The sequence below is a fragment of the Anomaloglossus baeobatrachus genome, chromosome 2 (genome assembly GCF_048569485.1).
Source record: "Anomaloglossus baeobatrachus isolate aAnoBae1 chromosome 2, aAnoBae1.hap1, whole genome shotgun sequence".
NCBI lineage: Eukaryota > Metazoa > Chordata > Amphibia > Anura > Aromobatidae > Anomaloglossus > Anomaloglossus baeobatrachus.
The window spans coordinates 652,021,971-652,041,042 of NC_134354.1; the positions used below are offsets into that span (position 1 = coordinate 652,021,971).

The 19,072-nt window shown below is 44.5% G+C and overlaps 1 protein-coding gene across 1 annotated transcript in view; it reads right to left on the reverse strand.

Moving 5' to 3' along the window:
* Positions 1 to 19,072, reverse strand: part of GLS2 (glutaminase 2) — a 156,598-nt gene that overhangs the window by 87,345 nt on the left and 50,181 nt on the right. The window contains exon 2 of the mRNA XM_075337011.1: positions 8,884 to 8,980. Coding sequence (XP_075193126.1) covers positions 8,884 to 8,980 — 97 coding nt within the window. The remainder of the gene's footprint in view (positions 1 to 8,883; positions 8,981 to 19,072) is intronic.

Below are 19,072 nucleotides of genomic sequence, written 5' to 3' on the forward strand. Positions count from 1 at the left end.
GCTGAGGAGAAAGAGCGCAAAATAGGGTCTTACCAGATATGAAAAGCGCAGTGTGCAGGAGATTACACTCACCTTATAAGGTTGTGAAAGTCACAAACCCTATGCAGGCATTAAGATAATGGCGGCTGCCACAAACCCACGTGGAGAGATCTTCAGTGCTGGAGAGGAGAAGCAGGGTCAATGCCGTGCTTTCACCAAATCGGAGTAAAAATGTTGATTTATTAAATAAAAATTTATTAACACTTATTTAATAAATCAACATTTTTACTCCTATTTGGCGACAGTGCGGCATTAACCCTGCTTCTCCTCTCCAGCACTGAAGACCTGCAGACCTATAACATATAATACCATATTAACCTCTTACCGATATTGGACATACTGGGTACGTCCTGGCGATTATGGGGGTTCCTGCACTGTACTACCACGATCACCGCCGGGTCACCGGCATATCTTGTAGCCGGGACCGAGCTCTCACTGCCAGGAATGGTGCCAGCGCCACAGCCAGCAATTTAACCCCCTGAATGCTGTGATCAATACGATCGCAGCATTCAGGAGGCAGGGAGAGGAATCACTTACCTCTCCCTGGCGATTGGATCCCTGCAGCCATGTCACTTATAATCCACTGCGGTGATCAAGCTCCGCAGTGGATTATATTAGTGATCAGATCACTGAAAGTTAGTGTCCCATAAAGGGTCTAAGTAAAAAAGTAAGAATAAAGTTAAAAAAAAAATAAATGTTCAAAAGTATTAAAAAATATATGGGAAAAATAAACAAAGAATAAAAAAATATTCCAATAAATATGTATATATATGTAAAAAAAACCCAAACAAACAAAAATCTAAACATATTTGGTATTGCTGTATCCATAACAACCCAAGCTATAAAACTGTCACACTAGTTAACCCCTTCAGTGGAATAAAACACAAATCAAAAAGTCATATAAATAGAAATAGTACCGCTGAAAAAATCATCTTGTCCCGCAAAAAACAAGCCATAATAGAGCTACGTCAGTGAAAAAAATATAAAAAACTATAGCTCTCAGCATACAGCTATGCAAAAACTATTTTTTTTCTATAAAATAGTTTTTTGGGTGTAAAAGCGGCAAAACATAGAAAAAATATAAATGTAGTATCGCTGACCTGAAGAATAAAAATGTGTTATCACTTTTACTGCACAGTGAATGGTGTAAAAAAAAAACAAAAACCAAAAAAAAAAACCACAAAAAACAATTCCTGAATTTGTTTCTTCGTGAATCTGCCTCACAAAAAGTGGAATATACAGTGATCAAAAAATATTATGTGCCCCAAAATGGTGCGAATAAAAACTTCAACTCATCCAGCAAAAAACAAGCCCTTACATGACTGTCAAAAGAAAAATAAAAAAAAATATACAATGCGGTAAAGCCACCTAATCATTTATACCACAAGGTGAATGGAGTAAAAAATAGATAAATAAAGCCAATACTTCAACTGTTCAACTCTTGAATGTTCATTCTACCTCTAAAAGCTCGCAGTACGGCGCGGCTCATATTGATCTGGCGCTTGCAACGGGATTATGAGTACATTTTTGAAAAAACGTGATTCAGAAACAATTCCCAACAGAAGATTCACTGTAATGAGGCAGAGGGAGTCACTTCGGTTGTCCGGCGGGGTCCATATTTTTATGCGTCTTTTTAGACATGCACAAAAGTGCGGTTAGCAACAGTTTATGTTCACCTTTGAAAAATTACTATACAACATCTTAAAATCTATAGCTTGTTCTATGCTTCCAAGTTTGTAGATTATATAATTTTTTTAGGAAATAATTGCACTTTGGTCTGCAAATGCAAACCCTTGGATATCTCTGTAAGGGTATGTGCACACGTTTGGGATTTTGTGCAGAAATTTCTGCACCATTTCGGCATCTCTTGGCAGAAAAAACACAGAGGGAACAATGCGCTTTTTTTTTTTTCTTGAGTTGTTTGGTGCATTTTTGACACTCATTTTGTCACGGCCGTCTCTCTGCGTTTTTAGAGGCTTCTGACAGGACCTGGCCCAGAGTTTCTCTTTGTCATCTGAGACTCCTCACATTAAACGTAATTTCTTTTCCTTTGGTGCTCTAAGGGTTAATATCAGTTTTGTTGCCAGCATCTTTCCAGCAGCTTTTGATTCCTGGCCTCAGGTGCTTCTGATTGGTGACCATTCCCTTCCCTATATATGGCCCCATCTCCCAGTATTCTGAGTTATTCTAAAGCTAGGCATCGACGTGAAAGGAGCTGCTGGAGCCCTTGTTGTGTGAAGCAGAGTAGGCTGCAGTCCTGGTGTCTGACTGCAGCAGTGAAGTTGGGCTTTATCCTTTGTGGTTTCCCCTGTCTACTGTACTTTCCCTTCTTGTTGTATTAGTGCAGCAATGGAGCTAGCGATACTCACCTTCCAGCTCACTAGCCAGGTTTATTACAGGGTCTCTCAGGGCTTCAGGTATTCTGTTCTGTGACCGATGCAGACCCTGTACAGGGCTTGCTAGCAGTGCAGCTGCAGGTGACTGCAGGAGGTGTCCCATCATCCCCTTCCCTAGCACCAGAGCCCAACATTGTTAAAGTGTCTCTGGTGTACCCCTTATTTGTTGTGGAGAAACCCATTTATTGTGTGTCTCGTCGTGCACTGGACCTTCCCCAAGTCCATGCGTGACACATTTTTGGTGCAGATTTTTCCCATTCGTTAGAATGGGTGCAATCTGCAGCAAAAACTGCTGAAAGAATTGACATATGGCAGATTTATTTCTGCTCCAATTCTGCAAGGGGAAAATGCTCAACATGTGCATTAGACTTCAGGATTCTCAATGAATTTGCTGGCATCAGGATTCGGTTGACGTTTTGTGACAAATCTGCGCTCAAGTGCATAAAAAAAAAATGCTATAAAACGGAACGTGTGCACACAGCCTAAAGCCTGCTTTACACGCTGCAATGTATCTTACAATATGTCGGCGGGGTCACGCCGTAAGTGACGCACATCCGGCATTGTAAGGTACATTGCAGTGTGTGACAGGTACGTGCGATTGCGATTGAACGTTAAAACATAAAAACATAAAGCATACACATTGTACTTTTCTCTAGAATTGCACGTCAGATTGTTCATTGTACCCGGGTAGCACACATCGCAGTGTGTGACGCCCCGGGAACGATGAACAGATCTTACCTACGTCCTTCGGCTCCCGGCCCACAATGCAGAAGGAAGGAGGTGGGCGGGATATTTGCGTCCCGCTCAGCTCCGCCCCTCCGCTTCTATTGGCCGGCTACCGCGTGACGTCGATGTGATGCCGAACGTCCCTCCCACTCCAGAAAGTGGACGTTCACCGCCCACATCGAGGTCATATGGAAGGTAAGTACGTGTGACGGGGGTTAATAGTTTGTGCAGCACGTTCAACAAATTGAACGTGCTGCACATACGATGGGTGCGTTGCAAATCGCATACGATATCATATGCGAAATTGCAGCGTGTAAAGCAGGCTTTAGTTACAGTTATATAGACTTCTGCACTGCTCTATATTGTTGTCTTATGTCTTATAGCATTGAATATGATTCCAGTTGCTACTGAATGCCAAACAGGGCTAACAACAGAATTCAAAGGTGCCAAAGCCTTTCACTTTATACAGCTGCAGTCAAGAAGCTGCATAGAGTTTACGGATGTCTCTGGAAAAATGTCAAAATACATTGTTACACAGTGAATGTTGCAATAGAGACAAGCTGCTCAGTCACCCCCATCTGATCCATTCCCATGAGTTCCGCTCCAGCAGTGATCTCAGAGTGGAATTCTGCTTCTCCTGATACCATCTATCAAAGTGGGCATAGAAGAAGAAATGACAACATAAATCACTTTCATTACTTTATATTCAATGCAATGGACAAGGGCCAACAATAAAGCAATAAACCTGACCATACTTAGTAATACTGATTCTAAAATTATAGTAAGAAAGAGTAAGATGCTAAAAAGGTATATTAAATGAATGATGTATCACATTAATTTATCTCTTTCTTCTGGTTAAAATCCAGCACTAGTCCTAGAAAAAGAAGTGTAAAGAACTACTTGACCTAAGCTGCAAATAACTCCATTTACTTTTTTCATAAATTATCAGCATTTCATTTTGTGAAAGGGACACTCAACCATAAACAAAATGGCTTATCTATATTATGACGACTCAGCATCTGGCCACTTGTGAGAGGTGAACTGTTCTTAATTAGGCCAGACATATTGTTCCTTTGTTTGGTAAATCAAGAGAAGTTAGAAATAGTTTCATGTCAGACTGACTGGAGCCCTATTGTCTGTTAAGTTGGATTGCCTCAACCCATTTGACTACATCAAATCAGAGTAAAGTTATGCAGTCAAATTGAACTAGTGACCAATCAGAGAACACCAATCTACCACCAATCCTGTAAGACACAATGCCCTGAAATGAAAAATGAGGGGTATGAAAAGGGTCCTGCTCCTGTCACCACATTCATTCTACAGGACTTCAGCCTACGATCCACAGTTGCAGCTGGAAGATTACAGAATTTCTTCACTGCTCAATGCCGAGTCCACAAATTTGCTTAGAGAACCCAGGCTGGAACAATTCAGTCACCTGGCTACATATCTTGCTGTACTCAGTCAGCTTCCTAAGCTGCTGCTACCTCCTCTCAGTGGGTCCCCACCAAAAACAGGGTGCTGTTGACTGAGTAGTTGGCCGTGGAAGCTCCGAAGTCATGAAGATTCTAATCCCTGGTGAGCCAGTGGAGCGGTGAGACTCTGCCACTTGTACCGTGTTGTGTTCTTGATGGCAATGCAAGATATGTTTTTGCCTGTTGGTGAACCAATAAAGTCTTACCAATGTGTTGTTCCCTCACCCTGTGTTGTCTGAGTAGTGTTCTGCTCACAGGAAGGAGTGCCGGTGTTCACTGGGATGAGTCCTGATCCATGCGGTGGATGGGCAGAAAATAACATATCAAGAAATTTGGTTTTGCAGGAGATAAAATCTCTCACCACAAAATATTTGTCTCCAATTTTTAAAGATCCACCTGTAAGATGATATGCACAAAAGGGGCAATTGCCACATTTATAATTACCTGTGACTCTATTGTGATCTAGCCAGGTTTTTTGTTTTTCTGCTCGATATCTGTTGTGTCCCCAAATTCTCTACTAAGGTACCCTGGTAATGATCCTCCTGCCTTATATATAATCTCCAACCTTATATTATATATATATATATATATATATATATATATATATATATATATAATGTACAGACCAAACGTTTGGACACACCTTCTCATTCAAAGAGTTTTCTTTATTTTCATGACTCTAAAAATGTAGATTCACATTGAAGAGATCAAAACTATGAATGAAAACATGTGGAGTGAAATACTTAAAAAAAGTGTGAAACAACTGAAAATATGTCTTATATTCTAGGTTCTTCAAAGTAGCCACCTTTTGCTTTGATTACTACTTTGCACACTCTTGGCATTCTCTTGATGAGCTTCAAGAGGTAGTCACCGGAAATGGTTTTCCAACAGTCTTGAAGGAGTTCCCAGAGATGCTTAGCACTTGTTGAACCTTTTTCCTTCACTCTGCGGTCCAGCTCACCCCAAACCACCTTGATTGGGTTCAGGTCTGGTGACTGTGGAGGCCAGGTCATCTGGCGTAGCATCCCATCACTCTCCTTCTTAGTCAAATAGCCCTTACACAGCCTGGAGGTGTGCTTGGGGTCATTGTCCTGTTGAAAAATAAATGATGGTCCAACTAAACGCAAACCGGATGGAATAACATGCCGCTGCAAGATGCTGTGGTAGCCATGCTGGTTTAGTATGCCTTCAATTTTGAATAAATCCCCAACAGTGTCACCAGCAAAGCACCCCCACACCATCACACCTACTCCTCCATGCTTCACTGTGGGAACCAGGCATGTAGAGTCCATCCGTTCACCTTTTCTACAAAGACACAGTGGTTGGATCCAAAGATCTCAAATTTGGACTCATCAGACCAAAGCACAGATTTCCACTGGTTTAATGTCCATTCCTTGTGTTCTTTAGCCCAAACAAGCCACTTCTGCTTGTTGCCTGTCCTTAGAAGTAGTTTCCTAGCAGCTATTTTACCATGAAGGCCTGCTGCACAAAGTCTCCTCTTAATAATTGTTCTAGAGATGAGAAGGTGTGTCCAAACTTTTGGGCTGTACTGTATGTATGTATGTATGTATGTATGTATGTATGTATGTATGTATGTATGTATGTATGTATGTGTATATATATATATATATATATATATATATATATATATATATATATATATATATATATATATATATATATATATATATATATATATATATATATATATATATATATATATATATATATATATATATATATATATATATATATATATATATATATATATATATATATATATATATATATATATATACACATATACATATACATACATCCCTCATCCTGGTATAGCCCCCATCCTGCTACATAGCATCATCCTGGTATGTGTGCTCATCCTGCTATATACCCCCATCCTGCTATATACTGCCATCCTGGTATATACCCCTATCCTGCTACATACTGCTTTCCTGGTATATGCCCTCATCCTGCTATATACTGCCATCTTCGTCATCGCTGTGCGCACCGCTACGCTTCACACATAGCAGCAGCCGGCAGACAGGAGAACATCGCGATGCTGCATTCAACGGTGACGGGTGAGTATACTTATTCACTGCCGCCCGTGCTGATGATGATACGCGGGGAGCAGTGAATACAGCCGCACATGATCACTCCAGGCTGTAGTTGCCAGGGGTGATCACGCGACTGGCTCTTTACTATGGGCGCATCCCCCGCCCATCATCCCGCCCACCTGTCAGCGCTGGCTTCAGCGTTGAAAGATGATGAGCGGGAGGATGCATATGAAATGAGCGGGCGCACATGGTCACGGCAGGCGCTGCTACAGCCTGTGCATGCCGCCGATGACCCACTCCACCGCAGCACCCTCATTCCCTGCAGCCATGCCCTACATTCAGACTATAAGACGCACCCCCCACTTTACCCCAACATTTGGGGGGGGGGGAAAGAGTGCGCCTTATAGTCCGAAAAATATGGTGTATAAAATCAGGGGGCCACTCAGTTTTTTCCATAAGGTCATTGTCACTTTCTATTAAATGCCAATTTTCTCGGATACTAGATTTTATTGTATCATATAGAGGACTATATTTAAAACTAAAGACAAATTTTGTACCTGAGCCACACATGAAAGAATAAAAAAAAAAAAAAAATCGCATTGAAATACCGGTGAGTGCTGGCTCTTCTGCTCTTATTCTTGGACGCTGTTCATGAACTGTTTTACTATGTAGATTCGTGCACCCGGTATATACCTATTGGGAGATTGCTAAGCAGCGATATGAATTGGGAGTAGCGGTGCCTGGCTTCTTTTTTTGTGGATATGCAATAATTGATTGCTCAACCACAGTTTATATAGTGGGACTCCAACAATCAATAGTTGAAGTCTCTTAAGTCCCCCTTATCTACATAGGAGAGGACCTCCATATTTTTCCACCCATGTCAGAGTTATAGAAATTAGCTGACCTTTTCCATATCTTCCTTAGTACATAGTTTATAGTGCTAATTCTAGCACTTTCCCTGAAGGAGTTGTTCCTTACACAACATTTATAACCTATCCATGGGATAGATGACAAATGAATGATTGCTAGGATTTGTCTACTGAGATCCCCACTAATTCCAAATAGGGGGTTGGTTGAACGAAGCTGTAAAGAGCACGTACAACCTCTACTCTATTAAGTATTTACTGTATAACTTCTATAAACAATTTATGCAGCAGTGGTCACACATGCTCGCTAACACTTTATTCCAAAAAGGGGACTTTGGAACTGACGTCCTGTGACTGTGGGGGTCCCATTGGTTGGACCACCCATTAGTTATTTATCATCCATCCTGTAGATATGTAACATATATTTTTTATGAGACAACTCCTTTAACTCTCCTCTTAACAATAATGTGTATAACCAAAGATACTGGACCCCTCATATAGTGATTGTTGGTGTGCCGATGGTAAATTTCCAATATATCAAATATTTATACTACGAAAAAATAACTTTTAAATTTAGCCATTTCTTCTAAATTTTGACAGATGATTTGTCTATTACGAGACCAATTGTGAGAAAAATTGGTCAAACCTTCCCAGAACAAATTTATGAGCTCCACCCCATAGACTTGTTCAGAGGTTTGTAGATTTTTAATAGGTTCCATTTTTTTCAGACTTGTTAAGCCTGCTTTACACCTTACGATCCAGCATACGATATCGTATGCGATCGTAACCGCCCCCATCGTATGTGCGGCATGTTCAATTTGTTGAACGTGCCCCACAAACGATTAACCCCCGTCACATGTACTTACCCGTCCATACGACCTCGATGTGGGCGGCGAATGTCCACTTCCTGGAGTGGGAGGGACGTTTGGCGTCACATCGACGTCATGCGGCAGCCGGCCAATAGAAGCGGAGGGGCGGAGCTGAGCGGGACGCAAACATCTCGCCCACCTTCTTCCTTCTGCATTGCTGGCCGGGAGCCGCAGGACGCAGGTAAGATCTGTTCATCATTCCCGGGGTATCACACACTGCAATGTGTGCTACCCCGGGTACGATTAACAATCTGACGTGCAATTCTAGAGAAATGAATAATGTGTATGCGATGAACGTTTTAACGTTCAATCGCAATCGCACGTACCTGTCACACACTGCAATGTACCTTACGATGCCGGATGTGCGTCACTTACGACGTGACCCCGCCGACCATTGTAAGATACATTGCAGCGTGTAAAGCGGGCTTTAGTCTAGGAGTTGTATGAGAATCTTGTCTTACATTAATAAACTTGTTGACCGGAAGTTGTTCGTGGCCTTCAGAAATTGTGTAGAAGAGAAGGTTAGTCAAGCGATGGATCACAGAGTTGCTTGTAATTCTGAAATGAAAAGAGAAAAAAAAAACAACTTATTTAACGATTCTAATATACACAGCTCCACAGCATCAAGGACATAACATGTAATAAAATAGTGTCTGTGTTCTACCTACTCTGAAGACAATAAGCGTTGGATGAAATTGGAGGACAATGTCCATTTTACACTAAGGATCTTGGCACGCTACACAGTTCTGTTACAAACAAACACACCTATAAAAATATAAACACGGGGACACAATGTGACATCTCTAAAATACAATACAAAGGCTACAAACACCAGCAGTAGTGGAGTAAAACAAGCTTTTATAACCTCTTTATGATTGGAGCACCGTATTCTCGTAAAAGCAAAAAATGCCAGCTTTTGCAAACTGTTATCTAACTGGAAATTGGCAAAAATGTTGTTGTTTCCGTTATTTCTCTAATTTACAGCAAAATCTTTTAATAGAATGTTTACATGAAACATTGTGTCCTTACACAATAGTCCTCAGTGTGGGTTTCATTCACCTTTTGCATTAGGTGAAGGAGCGACCAAAGTTATGGATCATTGTCATCTATTGCCTACTGTTTGATTTTTGCCCCTAGTATTTATATTACAGCGTCAAATTTATTTTATCATATCATTTTGCAATAACTTGCGACACAACAGAAACCTCACCTTGGAGGATTGATGTTCTCATTGTAAAAACATTTTTCTAGTTGGCAGGGTAGAGACTGCAGTAAGGCGAGGGGTCAAGTCAAGTGATGTAAGATAGGACAACCAGTTATTATAAGTTCAGAGAACACATATTAGTCATACCTAACGTCATATGTACACGGCTGTTATTACTGCTCTGTGCACACCATGAGCCGGCAGCCACAAAAACCTAAAAGGCTATATAGTAATAATATGGAGCAGTGTATCAGGAGAGATAAGAGGTTAATTCCGCTCTGCCAGTGGAGGAGACCAGGATAGATGCATAAGTCTACTCATTTCAAAGCAAAGGCTTCATCTTCAGGACATAAAAATAATTGTTCTGTCCTTCTGTCACATGCTCACACAAGATGCCAAGTAAAAATAATATATTTCTTGACTTGGCATCTTGTGTGAGCATGTGACAGAAGGACAGAACAATGGTCTTTATGTCCTGAAGAAGAAGCCTTTGCTTTGAAATGTATAGAGTAATAAACTACTGATTCATCTCTCCTGGTGTCTTCCCCTGGCAACACGGAATTAACCTCTTCTCTCCTTGTACACTGCTTTTCACTTTTCGGGTTCATAATCTTCCTGAAGGTCTTTTGCAGACAAGCGGGGGTTCTGTTTTGCCTCTCTATCAATCCTATGAGCAGCTCTCACAGAAATTTTGTTTGGTCTTCCAGACCTTATCTTGACCTCCACTGTTCCCATTAACTGCCATTTCTTAATTACATTTCGGACTGAGGAAAGGGCACCTTGAAAACACTTTGCCATCTTCTTATAGCCTTCTCCTGCTTTATGAGCCTCCACAATTTTTACTTTCAGAGTGCTAGGCAGCTGCTTAGAAGAACCCATGGCTGTTTTTTGGCACAAGGTTAGAGGAGGCTGGATTTTTATAAAGCTGGGAAATTTGCATCCCGTGGCCTTTCTTAATAATGACAGTGAACAATCTATAACCCTAACAAGCTAATTAAGGTACGAAACCTTAGTCAAAGTTAGCTGAGCATGGAAATATTCAAGGGTGTCCAAACTTTTGCATAGACCCAGTTTCTTTTTTGTAATTGTAATTGTTTTTGCCTAAAATACAAAGGAAATGTGTCATCTTTAATTTTATGTCTTTTAGAGATCAGTTCATCTTCCACTTGCTTAACTGTTCTCAATAACCGTAATTTTGACCAGGGATGCCCAAACCTTTGCATGCCGCTGTATATTAAATCAGTGGGGGTTCCACCGATCAGTTGTTATAAGCTCCAGGCGCTGGCAGATGTAAACGCATTCAACAAAGATGCAATGCGCAGCTCCATTCAATGTGTCCCAGTCGCTGTCGGTCATTGCTTAACAGCTCCTATTCTAAAGCGAGCTTTACACGCTACTATATCGTTAACGAATTATCGTCGGGGTTCATGCGGCACCACACATCGCTGTGTGTGACACTGCAGGAGCGACGAACATCTCCTTACCCGCCTCCACCGGCAATGCGTAAGGAAGGAGGTGGGCGGGATGTTACGTCCCGCTCATCTCCGCCCCTCCGCTTCTATTGGACACCTGCCGTGTGACGTCGTTGTGACGCCGCACAAACCGCCCCCCCCTTAGAAAGGAGGCGGTTCGCCGGCCAGAGCGACGTCGCAGAGCAGGTATGTGCATGTGACGCTGCCGTAGCGATAATGTTCGCTACGGCAGCGATCACCACATATCGGTCGTACAACGGGGGCGGGTGCTATGGCGCTCGACATCGCCAGCAAATGCTAGTGTGATACCCTGGCCCCCAGGGGTCACAGGTAACACCACACACACACTCCCCCACCCCTTGTGAGGACATACCCGTCACCCGAAAGGGAGACCTGATGCCTTCCTCAGGGCAAGTAGGGCACACCAGGTGGGCGGAGCCAGGCAGAAAGGCACGCCCACCGAGGAGACTACTGTCCTGAGGCAGAAAGTTCAAAGGAGAACAGTTTCAGCTAGTGAAAGTGACAGGAGGTGTAGAGGAGCAGAGCTGTCAGGGACCCGGGTTGGAGCCTGGGATCCCCGAAATGTCAGGCAGGCAGACGGTGGTGGCCACCTGCAGGAGTACCGGTACACGACCGGCGGTACCATAGGGACCGGGTCAGGGTTGGAGCCCGCTGGACCTGAACCGGGGAGTCAACCGTTTACCGGACCACCAGCAACTGGGTACTCAGACCCTGTCCTAGCTTAGAAGCCACTGAGTTTAGGCAAATTGACTGATTGCTGGCTGGACCTCACGGGTTCACCCACACCCAAAGTCCCGAAAAAAGGCAAGAGCCCACCGATACCGAGTGAGTGCCACCGCCAAGGGCCATACACCCAACGAGCCAGCGCCTGCGGGCAACCGAGGGCTCCTCCGGCAGCTCAACGCTGGGGAGCGGGCTACCACTGTTCAGGCAGGGGAGCCAAACAGAACAAAAGGTGCAAGGGAAAGGGACCACCATCAACCTCACAAGGGACACAGGCAGCCGGCTGCGGGACCCGACCATCCCTGAACTTTGGTTTACCAGTGACTCTGAGTGCAAATTAATCGTGAGTACAACAGTGCCACCTGGGCACGGCACGGCACCGCAGCACGGCCCCTTGCACCGCGACCCCCAACACCACCTGTCCCAACCACCGGGCCCCGGGACACACCGCCCCTGCCCACGGAGGGGCTAACACCAAGGCTGCGCTACAACACCGTCCCACGGGAGCCCTGTAAATAATCTGCAGCGGTAGTGTTCCATATCACCACGACCCGTGGGTGGCGTCACGACTCACCCAGCAACCACGCGGCTTCCCGGCTGCAAACCCCATTCGACACCGCCAGCCCCACCGCCTCCCTCCAACAGAGCGACGTGGCCCCCGGTCCGGAGGCGCTCGAGCCACCGACAACCCGAGCCCGGACTTCAAGCGGCTCGGCCCGAGCAGCGGAGCAGCCGAGCCCCTCTCAGGGCGGTACACTAGCAATGTCACAGCGTGTAAAGCTCGCAATATCTTGTGGCCAGACAACCCCTTTAATTAAAATCCCATTTTTTTCCTTACCACTCCTTCCTAGTATTCCTTCCCAAGGCTGCCAGGCTTCCCAAGGCTGCAATGTGTGGGTCCAAAGCAAGTGTGAAAATTATTAAAATATTTTACATTTTTTGCATTTTTTGTCCTATTCATGTAAATGAAGCTTGCAGGAACTACTACGGTACATTCAGATAAATGGAACTGGTTTTTATGATGGTAATTTTAGCAACGTGCGCATCGAAATAAACTCAATGTCACAAACAAAGGATGTGCATTATAACATGCGATTGTTGGGGGATCATACTATAAACACAGTAGATAAACATTTCCGCTGATGGCCTATCAGTTATTAATCGGTTAATGCTCACTTGCACAAAAGAATATTAATAATTAATGTGTGGCAATCAGGAAAAATATTCAGTCATCTTATGACTTCAAGCTTGCATCAATAACGCAGTCAAAAAGTCACAAAATACCTTAAAAAATGCAGGCCTCTTATGCCTCAGGGAAGGTCAGTGCTCATGTCTTCATATTGTTCTCTCATGTCTGGTATAAACCTGATTTTACAGTAACAAAATCAAATCTTCATGTTTTGGATGTAGAATGAAGAGGCGCTCTGCTGCTTCTAGGTGCTGGCAGATGTGTGATGTGGTGTCTGCTGCTTCTACATGTTGGGGGAAGTGTGATGATTTAGAGGTCCGCTGCTGCTTCAACATGGTGGCAATTGTATGATCATATGGAGGAGCTCTGCTGCTTATGTTTGGTAGCAATTGTGTGATGATGTGGAGGAACTCTACTGTTTCTATGTGGTGACAATATTGTGATGATGTGGAGGAGCTCTGCTGCTTCTACATGGTGGTGGTAGTGTTATGACGTAGAGGTGTGTGGCACCCTGGACAAGCCAGGACGTCACAGATACTGCAACAACACACCCCACACCCCGGATAAGGCACATCAAGGTCAGACAAAAATCCTTGTTGCCTCCCTCCAGGGGCTGATGTCCACACCAGGGGGTGGAGCCAGGTGGTTGGCCCCACCCACCGAGGAGTTCACAGTCCTGGAGGTGGGAAAAGGAAGGGAGAGAGGAGAGTTCAGTTTGAAGTTGAGGAGTGAAGTGGTAGCGGAGCAGACTGACCGTGTTCGGGTGCGTGGCCCGGGCACATACAGCAAGGTTGGCAGACGGTGGTGACCGTCTGCAGGAGGGGCTGATTGACGTGAACCGTAAGGACCGGGGACGGGCGGTGGCCCGCCGGTACCGGAATCGGGGAGCGAAGAGAAGCCAGCACCATTCGGCAGGGCCTACGGACCCCGACCAGGCTTGGAGTCGCCGTAAAACCGGTCAAATCCGTTAGCGAAGGGAACCTCCGGGGTTTCCCAGCAGTCAAGACCCGATTGAAGGCAACCGCTCAAACCGTGAAGGGAAATACAGTCACCGCCAAGGCTACAGTTCCCAGGGCCAGAGCCTGCGGGCAAAAGGGGCTCCCTCAGCATCCATCCAAGCTGGGGAGCGGGTTACCGGTGGGAAGCCACCAGAACCGAGAACATAACACAGGTGCAGGGAAAGGCAGTCACCGCCAACCTACCGGAAGAAGAACCACCGCAGCCGTCTGTGGGACCCGTCCATCAAGCAGTTTGTTTTACCGGGGACTTTGCATTCATCATTGGCTGAGTGAGTACCACCGTGCCGTGCGGCACCGCGCTGCCCCCGCGACCCTGCACCTCACCAGGCCCCGTAACCCGCCTGCCATTCCTCCCTCATCAGGCCCCGGGACAACCAACCCCCCTACCCACCGAGGGGAAAAACAACATCCAAGCTGCTCCGTCATCGCACCCGGGATCCCCGTCCAGAGCAGCGGTGGTGTCACAACCTCACCACAACCGTGGGTGGCGTCACGGACCATAAATCCCCAAACCCATTCCCCTTTTCACTCACGGGCGAGGAGCGCCGCTTGAGTCCCCGGATCCGGCCCACCGCTCGAGCCACCAAGCAGCAAGCGAAGCAACAGCAGCGCCGGACCTGAGTGTGGAGAGCGCAGCGTCCCCTCCTCCGCCCGCGACAGGTGCTCTGCTGCTTCTATGTGGTGGCTGTTGTATGATGATGTGTAGGAGCTCTGCTGTTTGTATATGGTGGCTGTTGTATGATCATGTGGAGGAGCTCTGCTGCTTCTACATGGTGGCGGTAGTGTGATGATGTGGAGGAGCTCTGCGGTTTGTATATGGTGGCAGTAGTGTGATAATTTCTAGGAGCTCTGCTGCTTCTACATGGTGGCAATTGTGTGATGATGTGGAGGAACTCTACTGTTTCTATGTGGTGACAATTGTGATGATGTGGAGGAGCTCTGCTGCTTCTACTTTGTGAGGTTTTGTTATGATATGGTAATGGCGTGGTGTGCTGCTTCTATTTGATGGCCATATTGTTATAATGTAGCGTGCTCTGCAATTTCTATGTGGTGGCGGTAGTATAATGAATTGAATTGCTCAGCTTCTTCTGCATGGTGGCCAGGTCATGATGATGTGGAGGAGCTCTTTTGTTTCCACATGGTCGCAGTATTATGATGATGTGGAGGAGCTCTGCTGCTTCTACATTGCAGTGATAGTTTGATGATGTGGAATTAATAAAATCACAAAATCGACAGACATGTTAATGATATGGTAATAATAAAACATGGAATCAAAGTTTTCAACACATCTCGGCCCCGACTCAAGAGTCAGTAATTTTTTTTTTATGAGGGGGCTTCTGATGAGGGGATGCACTTCAGTGTATTCTGCCAGAGATCTTACTTCAGTCCTTGACCCGTACCAAGAAGTCAGCAATTGGAGTAAGATTTCTGGTGCAGGGAATGTCATATCGCTTCACAAATCCGCCTATTTTGGTGTAGCTGGGATAAACTGGTGTGAAAATGACAAAAGTCGCAAACGTTTTATGCAACTGTGATTTCTGCAAAACTGAGCAAAGTTTCAAAGCAATTAACTCCTGAATACTGGCAAATTGTTTTAACGAATTGGGGCCCTCGATTTCTTCAGTGTCATATATGAGCGCTACGCCCATAAATACCTGTACTACCATGGCTTGGGTATATATAGTTGTTTGAGGAATGTGCTGCCACACTGAATGCACTTGAGAACGCAAATCATCAAGATCCACTGCTGGCAGCTTTCTTTGCAATAGTCAACCATTGACTCCCAGATGTGCTGGATGGGAGACGCTACAGGACATGGCCACGTTTAGGGCATGCAAGTTGCTCAAGTAGCACAAGTAATATCCAGCCTGGTGTCGCCGTGTTGAAAAATGTTTTCTGGGACACTGGAAAAATGGCCGTACCACTGGTTCCAAGACAATACCATTCTGTACTGAAAATGAAATTGGACATTACATACCAAGCTTTAAAGGGTTATTCTCATCTCCAAGATCCTCTCTCAATATGTAATAGGTGTAATAGTAATAATATTATTAATAATAATAATAATAATAATAATAATAATAATAATAATAATAATAATAATAATATTAGCAAATACCTCCAATTAGAAATGTAGTATAGTTCTACTAATATAGCCATGTCTCTTACCTCATTTGCAGTTAGGTATCCATAGTTATGTCCACTCAGGTAGTGAGAGTTAAGGGTGCTTTACACGCTGCGACATCGCTACCGATATATAGTTGGAGTCACGTCGTTAGTGACGCACATCCGGCGCCGGTAGCGACATCGCAGCGTGTGACACCAAGGAGCGACGATCAATGATCGCAAAATCGTTCAAAAACGGTGATCGTTGACACGTCGCTCTTTTCCTTAATATCGCTGCTGCCACAGGTACGATGTTGTTCGTCGTTCCTGTGGCATCACACATCGCTATGTGTGACACCGCAGGAACGACGAACATCTCCTTACCTGCGTCCACCGGCGATGCGGAAGGAAGGAGGTGGGCGGGATGTTACGTCCCGCTCATCTCCGCCCCTCCGCTTCTATTGGCCGGCCGCTTAGTGACGCCGCAGTGACGCCGAACGCAGCTCCCCCTTGAGGGAGGGATTGTTCGGCGGTCACAGCAACGTCGCTAACAAGGTATGTGCGTGTGACGCTGCCGTAGGGATAATGTTCGCAATGGCAGCGAGCACCAAATGTCGCTCGAACGACGGGGGAGGGTGCTATCGCGCACGCTATCGCTAGCGATGTCGCAGCGTGTAAAGCACCCTTTAGTTAGTTACATATACAGTTAGGTCCAGAAATATTTGGACAGTGACACAAGTTTTGTTATTTTAGCTGTTTACAAAAACATGTTCAGAAATACAATTATATATATAATATGGGTTGAAAGTGCACACTCCCAGCTGCAATATGAGAGTTTTCACATCCAAATCGGAGAAAGGGTTTAGGAATCATAGCTCTGTAATGCATAGCCTCCTCTTTTTCAAGGGACCAAAAGTAATTGGACAAGGGACTCTAAGGGCTGCAATTAACTCTGAAGGCGTCTCCCTCGTTAACCTGTAATCAATGAAGTAGTTAAAAGGTCTGGGGTTGATTACAGGTGTGTGGTTTTGCATTTGGAAGCTGTTGCTGTGACCAGACAACATGCGGTCTAAAGAACTCTCAATTGAGGTGAAGCAGAACATCCTGAGGCTGAAAAAAAAGAAAAAATCCATCAGAGAGATAGCAGACATGCTTGGAGTAGCAAAATCAACAGTCGGGTACATTCTGAGAAAAAAGGAATTGACTGGTGAGCTTGGGAACTCAAAAAGGCCTGGGCGTCCACGGATGACAACAGTGGTGGATGATCGCCGCATACTTTCTTTGGTGAAGAAGAACCCGTTCACAACATCAACTGAAGTCCAGAACACTCTTAGTGAAGTAGGTGTATCTGTCAACAGTAAAGAGAAGACTCCATGAAAGTAAATACAAAGGGTTCACATCTAGATGCAAACCATTCATCAATTCCAAAAATAGATAGGCCAGAGTTAAATTTGCTGAAAAACACCTCATGAAGCCAGCTCAGTTCTGGAAAAGTATTCTATGGACAGATGAGACAAAGATCAACCTGTACCAGAATGATGGGAAGAAAAAAGTTTGGAGAAGAAAGGTAATGGCACATGATCCAAGGCACACCACATCCTCTGTAAAACATGGTGGAGGCAACGTGATGGCATGGGCATGCATGGCTTTCAATGGCACTGGGTCACTTGTGTTTATTGATGACATAACAGCAGACAAGAGTAGCCGGATGAATTCTGAAGTGTACCGGGATATACTTTCAGCCCAGATTCAGCCAAATGCCGCAAAGTTGATCGGACGGCGCTTCATAGTACAGATGGACAATGACCCCAAGCATACAGCCAAAGCTACCCAGGAGTTCATGAGTGCAAAAAAGTGGAACATTCTGCAATGGCCAAGTCAATCACCAGATCTTAACCCAATTGAGCATGCATTTCACTTGCTCAAATCCAGACTTAAGACGGAAAGACCCACAAACAAGCAAGACCTGAAGGCTGCGGCTGTAAAGGCCTGGCAAAGCATTAAGAAGGAGGAAACCCAGCGTTTGGTGATGTCCATGGGTTCCAGACTTAAGGCAGTGATTGCCTCCAAAGGATTCGCAACAAAATATTGAAAATAAAAATATTTTGTTTGGGTTTGGTTTATTTGTCCAATTACTTTTGACCTCCTAAAATGTGGAGTGTTTGTAAAGAAATGTGTACAATTCCTACAATTTCTATCAGATATTTTTGTTCAAACCTTCAAATTAAACGTTACAATCTGCACTTGAATTCTGTTGTAGAGGTTTCATTTCAAATCCAATGTGGTGGCATGCAGAGCCCAACTCGCGAAAATTGTGTCACTGTCCAAATATTTCTGGACCTAACTGTAGTAGTTAGTTGCTCGTGGTTGTAACCATCGATACCTAAGCTGCAATGCCCTGCACATGAAGTAAAAGACATGGCTATATCAGGAGAACTATACTACATTTCTAATTGGAGGCATTTGCTACTATTATTATTATGCCTACTACATATTGGGATTGGACCTTGGAGATAACAATACCCCTTTAAGCATCAGAGTCTACACAAACCATCAGAAGACATTTAAACAACACTGAAATACTGTTCAGACATCCAGCTACAATGGGTTCCATTGACCTCACACCACGTTTCTTAAAGGCTATCATGGTGCAGAGGTACATGGCAATGGAGGCTGTAATGGAGGTCTGTCCTCTTCAGCAATGAGTTCCACTTTTGTCTTAGATGCTATGTTGGCTGGATATTGGTCTGCAGACCACGTGGGCAATGCCATGCAAAGGCCTTCACAAGGGAAAAAGTCACTCCAGTCCTATTCCCAATATTATGGTGTGATGTAGCCTAAAGTACAATAGCTGAACCCCTCTAGTCTTCATTCCAAGTATACTGGAATAGCTTGACGTTATATTGATTTGGTCAT